We start from the raw sequence: 13194 nt of genomic DNA, 5'->3' as shown, positions 1-13194 counted from the left end.
TGCCCTCGGAGCTCACGTTCTTGTGGTTGGCAAACAGGACGCTTCAGGTTGTAAAGAAAAGAGGGACGTACAGTTGACAGGGAGGTGACATCTGAGCTCACACCTGGGTCTCAAGGAATATTCATGGCGAAGTCTGAACGAAAGCACTCTAGGCAGGCAGGGGAGCAGCCAAAGGCAGCCAGAGCTCCTTGAGGTGAGCGGGGCTTGCAGGTCGGCAGAAGGAATGTGCAGGTGCAAGCGAGATCCACAGGAGCAGACCTGGTTCTGGGGCCCCAGGTTCCTGCCTTTTAGTTCAAGGGGGGCCAGGCCCCCGCTCCTCGATCCACTTGAGGCCCAGAGCCCCCAGAACTACGCACGCGCCAGCCCCTCGCATCAGTCTGGGAATAGACCAGAGCCAACTGCTCTCTCCAGGGCTCTGGAGACCCAGGACGTGGCTCAAAGCAGGGGACTGGGCTAGAGCTGAAGCCTCTGCCTCCCCACCCCAGACTGGCCTAGAGACAGGATCACCCAGGTGGCCTCCTGGGACCGGGGACACCCCCTGCAAATGAGTCACACTCAGCTCTGAGTGCTGCAGACCCAGGGCCTGAGCCCATCACTTCCCCTTCTGTAAAGCGGAAACCATGCCACCTGCCGGTCCAGCCCACACGGTGTCCAGTCCAGAGGGGACTGTGAATGCAAAAGCACCTTAGTTTGAAATGACACTGAGACAAAACAAAAAGTGCTACAATGGGCCACAGTCGAGAAAGGCAGTGGGCAGGGGTCCCGGCAGTGTGGGATCTGGGCCCCACCTGAGGGTGCCATTGGTCTTGGTGAGGTTGCCCAGGCTGTGGCCACAGCAGTCCCACTGCCAGCACGGGGAGATGTTGAAGAGCACCAGGTAGGCCACCAAGGCCACTGTCAACAGCACGACCTTCAGCTCCAGGCTCATCCGCAGGAAGACAGAGCAGGCGATGAAGGCCAGGATGCAGCTGCAGGTGTAATACTGGGGAGACGGGGATGTCAGTCACCCCACCATCTCCCGTCACCAAGAGGCACCTCCCGGATCAGAGGTCACCCAAGGGAGGGACACCTTTAGCCACAGAGGAATCCGTGAAGAGCCAGTGTGTCTTCAGCACCACTCTCTTGCCTCACTGACCTCCCTTAACAAAGAGCAGGCAACGGAATCTAAAACTTTCTATATTGTGTTGTTTTCACTATATTTTTACTTCCACTTATGGCAAGTGAACTCATTTAAAGGAAAAAGAAACACAGTAAATAAAAATGCACGTGCTGGGGAGGCTGTGACAAGGTCCAGGCAGTGATCTGAGTTCTGCCATGAGCCAGTCCCTCCCAAAGTGCATCTCTGCCCATGTTACTCTCCTGCTCAAGAGCACGCTGTGGCTCCCTACTGCCCCCAGAATAAAGACCAAGCTCTTCACCCTGGCACTCGTGCTCCACTGGAGCTGGATCTAACCCACCTCTGGCTTCATCTCCCAATCCTCCCCCACCCCCTCCCCGTGACACGACCACCTGAAACCTACTGTGCCCACTACCTGCCTTGGCTTTTTTTCACTGTTCCCTCTTCCAACCCCCATCCCATAACCTTTCTGCCCTTTAGAGACCAGCTCAAATTCACCACCACCCCCCTCAAGTCCCACAGCCCTCATCCTGTCTGGGAGGGCGCTCCAGGCACAGCTTCTGGTGTCAGCCCACCTGGGCCCAGTCCTGGCTCCGCCGCCTATGAGGCAAATCCGTCGGCCTCCCCGCGCCCGCTTCCCCATCCATGAAGTGGAGATCATGACGAGCGTGGTCAGGAGACAACCACCAGCGCAGGGCGCTCCCACCCTCTCGCCTTGGACCCAGGCGCCAGCACCGGGACCCCTTAGCCCCAGCCGGCCCTGCTCTCTCGCCTCGCCTGGGAGAGGGGGGACTCGGCTCTTCCATGCCCATGGGCTCAGGTGCTCAGTGTGCTCTGAGCGTGCAGGGACAGTCCGCGTGAGGGCACAAGGGGCCCCGAGGGACACACTCACCGGGAGGGGCTTGCACAGGGTCCTCTCCCAGCCGCTCACAGCCCCCGGGCCCGTCTCGTTCCCAGCAGGCAGCCCTGGGGCCGGGAAAGGCATCAGCGGCTACGGAAAAGACAGGTCCCCGTGAGGGGTGGTCCAGGCACTCCAGGGTCTGCCCCGGCTGAGCGGGGCTGGGGACCTGGAGGGGGCAGAGGGCAGGGCCGGGGCCTCCGAGAGCACCATGGGCATCTCCTGCCAGGCCCGGCTCTAAGCCTGGCCGAAGCCTCTGTGCCCCCGACTTCCCACCGCAGCTGGCAGCTTCACTGCGGGAAGAGGGAGTCCAAGGAAGGCACAGGGACGCCACCCCAGCGCCTGACTCGGGGCGGGGGGAGAAGCTGGGAACAATGTTTTCAGTGAGCCCCCTTCTCCCCAGGTGACGCTGAGGGAGGTGGTCACAGAGTCCCGAGGGCAGGGGACACGGAGATGGGAGAGACTCTGGCTCTAAATGTCGGAGGGGGGAGGACCGCGTGGGACAAGTGCTGTCTGAGCCCAAAGCACACGAGCCCAGCCCGAGAAGCAGGGCCCAGGTGTCCCCTCCAGCTTGTGCCCAGGGCTGCTCATCCCCAGTGAGGAGACTGGGTCTCAGAGAGGCTGAGACAGGACCTCCTCAGGGGCCGGAAAGAAAGACTGGGACGTCAAGGACGCCGTGGTGGCCCTGTGGGGTCGGCCACGTGAACGCTCTGGGGGCCCCCAAGTCCTCATGTGACAAACACAGGGTGAGGAGCTCAGAGCCGCCACGGGAACCTCGCAGGGCCCGCCCACAGGGGTCACACCAGATGGGCTTTTAGGCAACAGGATTATAGGATTCTAGAATCCGGAGGTCCCCAGGGTCAAAGAGTGCTCCCTCCTCCCCGGAAGCGTGCACGGCCCGAGGGGTCTTTGCCAGGCCTGCCATCCCCGCCGCAGAACCCACCAGGTTGATGACGGCGACGGTGAGCAGGCTGCCGATGGTCAGGACGGCCAGGGACGCCCGCAGCAGGGGCTGCGTCTCCACCCTCTCGGAGATGGCTCGGAGCGCGCCGCGGGCCGGGCAGCACCTCTGCGGAATCACAGTGTCATCACCCAGCACCCACACCCGAGGTGGACGGAGAGCCCGCAGGAGGCCCGGCCCGGGGGCCCACAGCCCAAGGGCCCAGCAGAGCGAGAGCTTCTGAGAGCTCCGCTGGGGAGTCAGGGGTGCTGTGCCCGCCCGGCCCAGAGCTCAGGACACGTGTGGTGCACAGACAGAAGGGACAGCCCCACCCTTGGGGCCGGGGACAGCCACAGCCGCTTGCGGACTACTAGCACCTAGGACGGAGACGCCTGGGAGAAGCCTCCGGACCGTGCTCCAGGCCGGAGCGGCAGGGGTCACGGGGCCGGGGCTCGCACCACCACAGCCCCGACACCCGGGGGGCCCGGCCTGCCCGCCGCCCAGTCGGGGGCCTCCCCACTCACCAAGAGCTCACGGGCAAAGCACAAGCCTAGTACCAGCCCGAGCACGCAGGCCACCAGCCCAAAGGACACACCCAGAGCCGCCATCCTGGAGAGGAAGGAAAAACCTAAGTTCTGGGGGACCCTCTGCCCGGGGCCAAGCCACCGGCATGCTCCCCACCCCCCAGCGCCTCAGTTCACCTTCTCCCCCTCCCAAACGGCTACTCTGCACTCAGCCGAAGGGGCACACTGCACACCGTGGTCCAGCTGCCCCACGAACAACACACAAGGCCTGGCCGAGACACGAGGACCAAGATCAACATCACGCCCCGCTTTCCGGGCCAAGTTTACAAGAAATAACTGATTATACTACAGCCTTCAGACTCTTGCCCGGCACAGAAGCACCATCTAAAAGCGTTCCCTATTTCGTCTTTATTAAGCACATCCTGAACCACGATCCTAGTGGATCCTTTGGCCTAACTACCCTTCCAGAAGCCGCCAACTGGCTGACCTTCCTCCCTCCCTGTGACCTCAGCCCCCTGCCCCCGCCCCCAGCAACAGAGCCCTTTTGCAGAAGCGTGAATCTCAGCAGCTCCTGTGTACTGGCCACACACCCTGGATAAGGCATTAAGCCCCCTGGCCTCAATTTCCCACAGCTAAGAGGGAGGTGGTAGCAGCTACAGTTTTAGGAGTCTGCCCCTCTAGGACTCCAAATACCTCAGGCAACAGTCACAAAAAACTGAAATGCCTGAAGGGCCATACAGAAAACAGGTGACTTTGAAGGCTAGAGGCATCTGGGAGTGGGGAGGTCTGTGGCTTGAGCGAGCAAGCATGTTCAACTAAAACTAAAAATAAACGTTGGCAACTCCAGGTATGGGGGCCACAGTGCCAGGTATGGGGGCCACAGTGCCAGGTCCAGTTTCTGGGGCTCTGACGCCTAAAGTGACTAAAGGTACTAACTCTAACAGCCAGCCCCTTCCTGCAGGTTTTCTGGTGGGATCTGCAAGGTCACCACCCCTCCTAGCCTGACCCCAGTGTGCCTGACCATCCGGCCCACCCCCCGACTGACCTGGGCATCAGCAGGGCATGGACGAGCAGGATGCAGATGAAGACAAGGCTGGCACAAGCAAAGTAGTAGCGGGCCCGCGGGATGGGTGCCAGGCGGTACTGTGGGCGACAGAGACTGTGAGGGGTGGCCGGGCAGCCGAGGCCCCGCCTGCAGGGCAGGCTACTTGCTCTGACCCCTTCCTGGGCTCCACCCTGGCTCGAGTTAATCATCTCTAAGAAAAACCTTACACCCCTTCCTTGACTTCCTCCCCTCCTTGACTGTTACATCATCATGAACAAACAATTTTCATCTGTTTCCATTTTGCAGTCTCTCTTTTATATTTAGAGGCGATACCTTCCCCTCCCCCACCCCGCCCAGGTCTCCAACTTCATTTCCAAGGTCCCTGTAAAGCCCGTAGCCCAAGTCCGTGGGCGAGAACCAAATGGGAGCTCTGGGGCTGCTGCGACTGGGGCTAGTGGCGGGTCTGTTCTCACCCCAAACCGAGGAGCACGGCCAGGTCTGAGCCCCAAGCCATCGGGTGGGGGCCCTGTGCTGCCCGCCCCTCCACACCCGGCACCATCTCAAGATCTCAGCCCACATGGCTCCTGCCGCAGACGAGCAAACCGAGGCTCAGGGAGCCCGGCAGCCTGTCCAGGTCTCACAGCCAGCAGGGGGCCCGCCAGGCGGCTCTCCTGGTGACCACACCTGCCTCCAGACCCCAAGCTCCCCACACACTCAGGGAGCCCCCACAGTCCTGGAGGCTGAAGCGGCAGAGCGGTCCCAGCACCAGAGGGCCGTGGGCTGGGCCACTCCCTCAGGCCGCACCTGAGGCCAAGACGCCCCAAACCTTGGGGTCTGTGAAATGGGTACCGTCGCCCACCTTGGCCAGCAGGTGAGGGCAGAATGACACACGCGTGCCTTGGATGTTGCCAGAACCAGTAGGCCCTCGATAAATAAGTGAATGGTCACTAGTGGGACACAAGCATGGTGTTACAGCAGCCAGAAGGGGGAACCGGTCAGGCCCCGTCAGACTGATACTGAGTTTGGGGCTTTCTTCTAAAAAGTGCAGAGCCAAAGGTGCGCGCTGGCCCCTATCAGCACTGGCTGAGGTTTGGCATTTGAAGGGAGCAAAGTCTCCCAAACCCAAGTGGGGGAACCACTAACGGGGGTGTCAGGTGCAGGGGCGAGGCCAGTAAGAAGAGAACCCAAACAGGCCGCACTGAGCCCCGTCCCCACCCCAGTGGCAGCTGGAGCGACTCCCCAGCGCCCTCCCTGAGCAGACCTTCTGGGGGTGTTGGCTGCCCTGTGGCCAGCACCCGCCCCCCACCCCAGGCCTTGGAGCCCCTGTTCCTGGGGCTGCTCAGAGGTCCTCACCTCTCGCTCGAAGCCCTTCTCCAGGAAGATGGACCCAAAGGTGGAGAAGTCATCAGACTTGGAGCAGCAGGGTCTGTGGGGTGGAGACACAGGCAGTGAGAGGCGGGGCCTGGAGGAGTTGAGGGGAGGGCGTGGGGGGCCACCCTCAGGAGGCAGCACCACGGACACAGCCACTGGGCATGAGGCACAAGGCGAGCACGGGTCTCGGGGCCTCACCTCGTGGAGCTGAGGCCCTCGATGGCTGACAGCATCTCATCGTCGTACGAGTCATCCTCTGACCGCCCCTTGGGGGACGCGCTTCTGGAATCAGACACCCACAGCGGCATCAGCCCAGGAACCTACATCTACTTGCCCAGAGGCAGGGGTGTGGACGAGATGACTCACCCAAGTGGGGTTCCCAGGTGCCTGCAGGAGGTCCCAGGGCCTCGTGCGGGACGGAGGAGGGAAAGGCGGGTCCCACTGAGGCCCAGAGAGGACAAGCGAAGGCCCAGCATCACACAGCATCACCCAGCCACCAGCAGCCCAGCAAGAAGCAAAGGGCAGACCCCCCAGGCCCCGGTCCAAGGTCTCTTCCACTAAACCCCAGGGTTCCATCACACCAACCCCACTGACCCCACTACAGGGTGGGTATACAACAGCCACTCGATCATTGTGAAGTTCTGGCTCCTAAAAACACTCTGACCCAAGCCATGGCGAAACCCATAGTCAGGGCTGGGCCTTGTGGAGCTGCCCTCCTGGACAGAGGCTGGTCAGGGCAGCCTGCCTGGAGGAGGTGACTGGGGCAGGACTTGGCCAGGGAGGCAGGGGACAGGGCACAAACCTGTCAGGGGTCCGGTGGCGCCGCAGCGGAATGGCCTGGAAGGGAAGGGAGAGGGAGACGGTTATTCTCCAGGACCCAGGGCCGTGATGCGCCTCACTGGACCGGGTCTATCGTCTCCGGCACTCTCGGATGCAAGGACTGGCCAAGCTGCAGGCACCCAGAACTGAAACTGAACTTGGTCTGGGGAACCAGGAGGCCAGGGACATCCCCCGCCGCCCTGGAGCATTCTCCAAATGCCTTCACTTCCCCAAGGGCCCCCGGAGGGAGGGAGGGAGGGCAGAGCCCGGAACCATGCTGCAGATGCGGAAAGTGAGGCTCGGACGGAAGGACACCCTTAGTGGAAGGACACCCTTAGCATGTGCTCTCCTGCCCCTCCCCGCGGCCCCTGCTCCCAGCTCTCTGGGAGGAGAGGTCCTACCTTGGGCCTCCGCCCGTGGGGCACAGGGGTCTCGTTGCTGCTCACGCTCTCGCGTTGGTTGAGGTGTGCGAAGGGCCGCGCCGCCCCCCAGGACTCGAGGTAGCGGGTCATGCGCACGGAGGCCCGCATCTTCAGGGTCGCGTCCCCCTTGGACTTGGTGAGGTGTAGGCTGGGCGGGGGGCGGCTGCTGGCTCTGCAGGCAGGCACAGACACGGCCCCTCCCCTCTCAGCACGAGAACGGCCCGCCCCATCCCGCCCCACCAGAAACGCAATGCTGCCCAGAACGCTGGCCCATCTGGCGAAAAGGGAAAATGGCAAAACAGCTGCTGGGTCTGCAGCCCCTCGGGGACTGGCGGAAGCCCAGTGCTCTCCCTGGCTGGGCTCCCGGGAGGCCCCAGCTCGGGGCCCTGTCCCTGCCCCAGGCACAACTGTGCACAGCCCCTCAGGCCCTTCTCTGCCTCCCCAGGGCAAGAGGTGGGGTCAGGCCCCAAGCCCGAAGGCCCCACTTGGCCCCTGAAGCTCCTTGGGTCTGAAAGCCCATCGGCCCCTCCCGGTGGACGCACCCCAGGGAGATGGCACCCAGGGAAGAAGCCACAAGCATCCTGCCCTGCCCACCCACATGTGGCAGCACATGTCCTTCGTGTGGGAGCAGCCAGGAAGAAGGGGAGCGCTGGCCAACCCAGGGCTGCTCCCCACGGAGCAGCATTCCAGGGAGTTCCACTTGTACAGCCCCCAAACCACAGCATGGGTCCACTATCTGCCACAAGCCTGCCACGGCCATGCCAGGGACATGGTGGCTTAGCCAGGCCCTGAAGGAGGGGCCCAGCCCTGCCTCCTTCTCCCCCAACCCCCCGCCAAGAACAACAACCCGCCTGGGACCATCCTCAGCTGGTGAGGCCGGACAGGACTGGAAAAGGGGGAGAAGAGAAAGACCCCCAAGGCCACCAGGGACAAGCTCGGGCCACCTCGAGGCCTGTTAAGTCCCCCTCATCCCCTCACATTCCTGCCCTCCAGGAGTCCCAGTCTCCGGCGGTTCCCACAAACACCCACATGGGCCAACACCTACTGCCACAAACACTCGTTAAGCCATAGGCAGCAACTTTCCTGGAAACTTCTTGCCTCCTCCTAGGACAGAAACATTCTTAAACCCTGAGCCATGTCTGTCTGCCAGGCCAGAGGGAATGGCATGGAATTCAGCCCTTGTGAAGAGTCCCAGGGTCCTGAGAGTGAGTTGTACCCTGTGGTGAGTGACCTGCCCTGGGGGTCTGGGGAGGTCACGTTTCTCTGCCTCCCCCTCCACCGTCAGCAACTCTGCCTACACGGCAGCCAGCTCTTCAAGTTCAAGGTCACTGCCACTTCTCTCTTAGGGCATGGAAGCCAGACACTGTCCCTAAAAATTAAATGGGTCCTGAAGATCCATCAGTTCTGAGCAAAAACGCATCTGTTCGGAAGTAGGGCCCAGGGAGGGCACCTGCAACCTGCACCGGCCACGGGCGCCCTACCAGCCACCTCTGGACACTCATCCCTTGGGGCACCTCACACACACGTAGGCCTACAGAAGCCAGAGCTGGGAAAGGACCTCCCCACCACGCCTCCGTGCGGTGCGTGCAGCACAGTCATGAGAAGAGACGAGGGTGGTCTCTGTGCACAGAAGGGAAGGTCTCCAAGTTACGTCGCTGGTGAAGCAAAGTTCACACTGGTGGAGGCGCTACCGCCAGCTCAGCCAAGAGGCCAGAGGAGTCTTTCCCTCTACTTAGACGCGCACAGACACCTCTCACCACACGGGTCCCCGGCACGGCGGACGTGCCGGCGGCGAACAGGGATGCACGGAACACTTTCTATAGCACACCCTTCACGCTTTTTGAATTTTCAACTATGTGAATGAATAAAATTAAACAAAGATGGGGGAAGGTAGTGTTGCCAGATAAAAGACAGGGTGCCCAGTAAACCCTGCGTGAGACACTCGTCCTAAAACCTTCTCCCTCGTTCATCTGGAACACGAGTCTGACCGGGCGCCCACGGTCATACCTGCTGATCCGGCGGCCCCGCGGGGTGGGCTACCGGACTACGCCTGCCGCCACCTCGGGGTCAAGGGCTCTGCTTCACTCGTTCACAAGCTATCTGGGGCCCTGCTCTGTACCAGGCATTGTCCTAGGACCAGGGGTTCAAGCCTGGAGAAGAGGGACCCCCACCCCGAGCCTGCCCACGTGGAGCTCACACTGACAATAAACAGTAAAAAGGATAAACAGGAGCATTTGGGACAGAGGGAAGAGGGCTCTGGGCGGAGGGGGCAGCAGTGACAAGGGCTCTGCAGTGGAAAGAGCCTGGCAGTGGAGGGACAGGAGGCTGGCACGGGGCTGGGGAGGAAGGAAGCGGGGGGTGGCGGGGGGGTGGGGGTCAGAGGAGTGGGCGGGGCCCAGAGCTGCAGGGACAGGGTGAGGGGCTGGGCGGTTTCCACGATAGCGGGCCGGGAGCAGCCCCAAGGTACCAGGCGGCGTTCCCCCGATGCTCGTTCAGCATGGCTGACCCACCTAGGGCGCAGGGGGAACGTCCGCCGGAGGAAGCCCGAGGGCGTCGGGGAAGGCTCACAGGCTGGCCCGCGGCGGCCCCAGAGACTGGCAGGCGGGCCAGCCCCGAGGACGGCAAAGGCCAGAGTGAGAGGGAGCTGGAAAGAGCCAGCCACTGCCGACATTCTTGAGCAAGCCCCAAGGATGATTCACCGAGGGCCCAGACGAGCTGGCCTCCCACGGGCGGGAACGAAAGGCCCCTGCCGGCGCAGGCAGGCTGCGGGCAGGACCGGGGCCCACGGCCCAGAAGCAGGCTCACAGCCTTCCCCACCACGGGGTCCTGAAGGAAGCGGGGCCAACCGAGGACCTAGAGGCACCGGCCGGGCGGGCGCACGCGGCGGGTCAGAGCCCAGGACACACGGGGGCTCCTGCCTAGCGGCCCCCTGGCCATCCCTTGCTTCCCTGACTCCCATCCAAAGCGTGTTTTTAAAACGTGTCTTTTGAAAATCTGGACGATTAGTGACAACCTCATGGAAAATAAACTAACAGTGACTATTACTTCTAGAACGTTTATGACACACCCAGTTGACGGTGAGGGCTTCACTCGATTAGCTTTTTCTCCTCTTGAGGTAGGCGCTGTTGTTATCCCCCTTTCATAGAACACTGAGGCCCAGAGAGGTTGTTCCTTGGGGCCTAGAACATACCTAGTAACGGGGCACTGCCTCCTACCCCGGGCAGGCCCCACCTCTCCCTCCATGGGGGCCGTGCTCCGGGTGTGGACCCTGCTCCCCAGCACAGCCCCAGCGCCGCCCCCCAGCCTGCCGCGGCTGAGCCTCGTACCCGGGGGTCGATGACCAGGTAGGTGCGGATGTTCATCTCCTTCAGGTAGGGGTCCCGCTGCTGCCCGTGCCCGTCCTCCACCTCATACGCCTTGTCCAGGTGGTTCAGCGTCGCCTCTGTGATGTGCACCCGGCTGGGGGAGACGAGCGTCAGACAGCAGCAGGGCCCAGCGAGGGCAGACACCCACCCGGGGGTGCACAGCAGGCAGGGCTGAGCAGGCCAGAGCCCGGGCAGGCTCCCCCCACCTTCAGGTCGCTGATTCCCTCTCTGACCCCATGCTGACACCCCACCACCGCAGCCCAGAGTCAGCCCCGGACCTCTGACCCCACCGCCATCCAGCTGAGCCTCACCCAGGCACTCCAGCTGCCTCCATCCTGTTGGCCAGGGACACGTCATGGGACCACACATCATACTGCCACTTGCGCAGCCCGATGACACCGCACAGCACGTTCCCCGAGTGTATGCCCACACGCATGCTGATGTCCACGCCTGTGGCCTCCCGCACCTGCCTGGGGCAGAGGCCCGTCAGCCCACCCCAGCCAGGGCTGCTGGGGGGCCCTGAACCCTAGGACAGGCTCAAGGTCCCTGGTAGGGGGTGTGGCACGGGGTGGGGGCAGAGCAAGGGTGCGGGGAGCGTATGGGAACAGGGTAGGCCCAGCTCACAGGAGAGAACGTTCTCGGCCTGAGGGGGCTGCCTCCTCGAAAGGGGATGAGCCCCCCATCTCCAGGAGTGTGCAAATGGATGTGGCCGCCCCAAGCTCAAAGGCTGTTAGGAGGAATTCCAACCGTCACTGGTCACTGTGGCTCACGCTGGAGGCCCTAACATACTATCACTGGGTGTTACCCCTGCCTGGCAGCCCCAGCTGGAGTCTGCAGAGGGATCCAGACACTGCCCCAAACCCAGCAGAAACAAGGAACATGGGGCCAGCCCTGGGGGGCCTTATACACCCCCATCTCTGGGGTCTGGGAGCACTGGGAGTTGCTAGCACCACGTAGTACAAGGAGCCCCAACTTAGAGTTCCCTGGGGCACAAGGCACCCCCAACACGAGCAGGCCTCCGGCTCCCTTTGATAAGTGCGTGAGGGCCTGGGGAGCAGCCGGTGCCACGTGTCCGCCAACGGGCTAGGGGTGGACCGAGCCTGCCAGGGTCAAAGCCGGGGGAGCAGAGGGCCCCGCACCACCTCCACATGCTCCAGGGAGGGAAGTAAGCCCCAGGGCTGGGGCACCAGCCCGAGGTCACACAGGCGGTGACGCAGAGCCAGCCTGTGACCTGGACCGACTCCCTGGCCGGGTTTTTTTCTGGTGAGATTTCAGGAGGAGGAGAAGCTGGAGCTGGGTTTGCGCGGAAGCTGTGCGCTGCCCGGCAGCCCAGCCGCTCCCTGCTCTGCCCCGGACGCTGGGCCGCTTGGCCAAGCCCGCCTGGCCCTCCGCCACCCGCTTGACCGCCACACGCCACGGCTGCTCGGGGCTCCAGAGAGCCTTGTGGGGAGCTGGGATGTTGGTGGCAAGGAGCCGCAGGAGGCTGGGGGTCTCCCTGCAGCTCTGAGGGCTAGTCCCCCAACTCCAGGGTCTTCACGGGGGGAACAGGAAGCAGACGGAGGCCTGGAGTCCAAGCCTGCGCCTGCCAGCTCCCCTGCTGCTGCGAAGGCTCAGCCTCCGGAGAAACGGGGCCCAGCTGCCCGTCCTCATGGCCCTCAGCTCTGAGCTTCTGACACTCTCTGGAACTCGCAGTCCCAGTGGGCCCAGAGGGAGGGATGCAAACACACTGCTGAGTGGTCCAGGTAAGCCTCCTGTGCCCCTGGAGCCTCAGTTTCCTCGTATGCAAAGCGGGGACAATGCATTCCCCAGCATGCCTTGGGGAGCAGGAGGGGCCCGCCGTGGGAACAGGCCCCAGTGCCCCAGGCTTGTGCGTGGTACCTACTTAATGGCCTCACACATGTCCAGCCCCATCTTCACACAGTTGCGGGCGTGGCTGGGCAGGGACACGGGCAAGCCTGACACGCAGTAGTAGCAGTCGCCCAGGATCTTGATCCGCATGCATTCGTTGGCCTGCAGGGCAAGGGGAGGCCTGGTCAGCAGATGGCCCAGGGGCCAGGGAGCAGGCATGCTGGCCACCTCCCCATACCCTCCAGAGTCAGCCAGCCTCTCTTCTGGCCAGGGGCTTTCTCCTGGGGCACCAGCCACCAGCAGCTGCCTCTGGGCCCGGCAAAAGGACGGGGAACACGGGGGGTCTGCAGGACGAACCCCAAGCAGGTGTCAGGGATAAAAGCAAGTGTTACCAAGGGCGGCCACCTGAGGACCTCTAGGGAGGCGCTACCTTTGTTTCATTCATCCATGCAATGTTTGAGCATCTACGGAGTGCCCTGCCCCAGAACTGGGACACAGCAGTGAGCAAAACAGAAAACAATCCCTGCAGCCAGTGGCAGAGCTGGACACTAAGCTACATAAATAAAATCTGTAGATACCCATGATAAGTGCTATGGAGAAAAATGAGGAATGAGAAGGAAGAGGAAGTTCCCAGGAGGCCAGAAAAGCCCTCCCAGTGAAGGTAACATTCGAGCAAAGTCCTAATGGAACTGAGGGAGCAAGCCATGCCAGGATCTGGAGGAAGAGCATCCGGGCAGAAGGAAGCAGCATGTGCAAAGGCCCTGAGGCCAGAAGGGTGTTTGAGACATAGCACAGCAGTCAGTGTGGGTGGAGTGGAGAGAGTAGGGGGGATGAGAACAGAGAGG

At 62.5% G+C, this 13194-nt stretch overlaps 1 protein-coding gene across 1 annotated transcript in view; it reads right to left on the bottom strand.

Annotated features, from left to right (window-relative positions):
• The window catches only part of ADCY7 (adenylate cyclase 7), a 38619-nt gene that overhangs the window by 3899 nt on the left and 21526 nt on the right, over nt 1-13194 (bottom strand). The window contains 13 exon segments of the mRNA XM_036832577.1: nt 789-982; nt 2010-2108; nt 2959-3084; nt 3480-3564; nt 4525-4622; nt 5878-5950; nt 6094-6177; nt 6698-6732; nt 7116-7295; nt 7297-7308; nt 10463-10595; nt 10813-10971; nt 12384-12511. Of these exon segments, the coding sequence (XP_036688472.1) occupies nt 789-982; nt 2010-2108; nt 2959-3084; nt 3480-3564; nt 4525-4622; nt 5878-5950; nt 6094-6177; nt 6698-6732; nt 7116-7295; nt 7297-7308; nt 10463-10595; nt 10813-10971; nt 12384-12511 (1406 nt within the window).

Source organism: Balaenoptera musculus, chromosome 19, assembly GCF_009873245.2.
Source record: "Balaenoptera musculus isolate JJ_BM4_2016_0621 chromosome 19, mBalMus1.pri.v3, whole genome shotgun sequence".
Lineage (NCBI taxonomy): Eukaryota > Metazoa > Chordata > Mammalia > Artiodactyla > Balaenopteridae > Balaenoptera > Balaenoptera musculus.
Note: the sequence above shows the minus strand (reverse complement) of the source record. Positions and strands in the feature narration are given on the sequence as shown.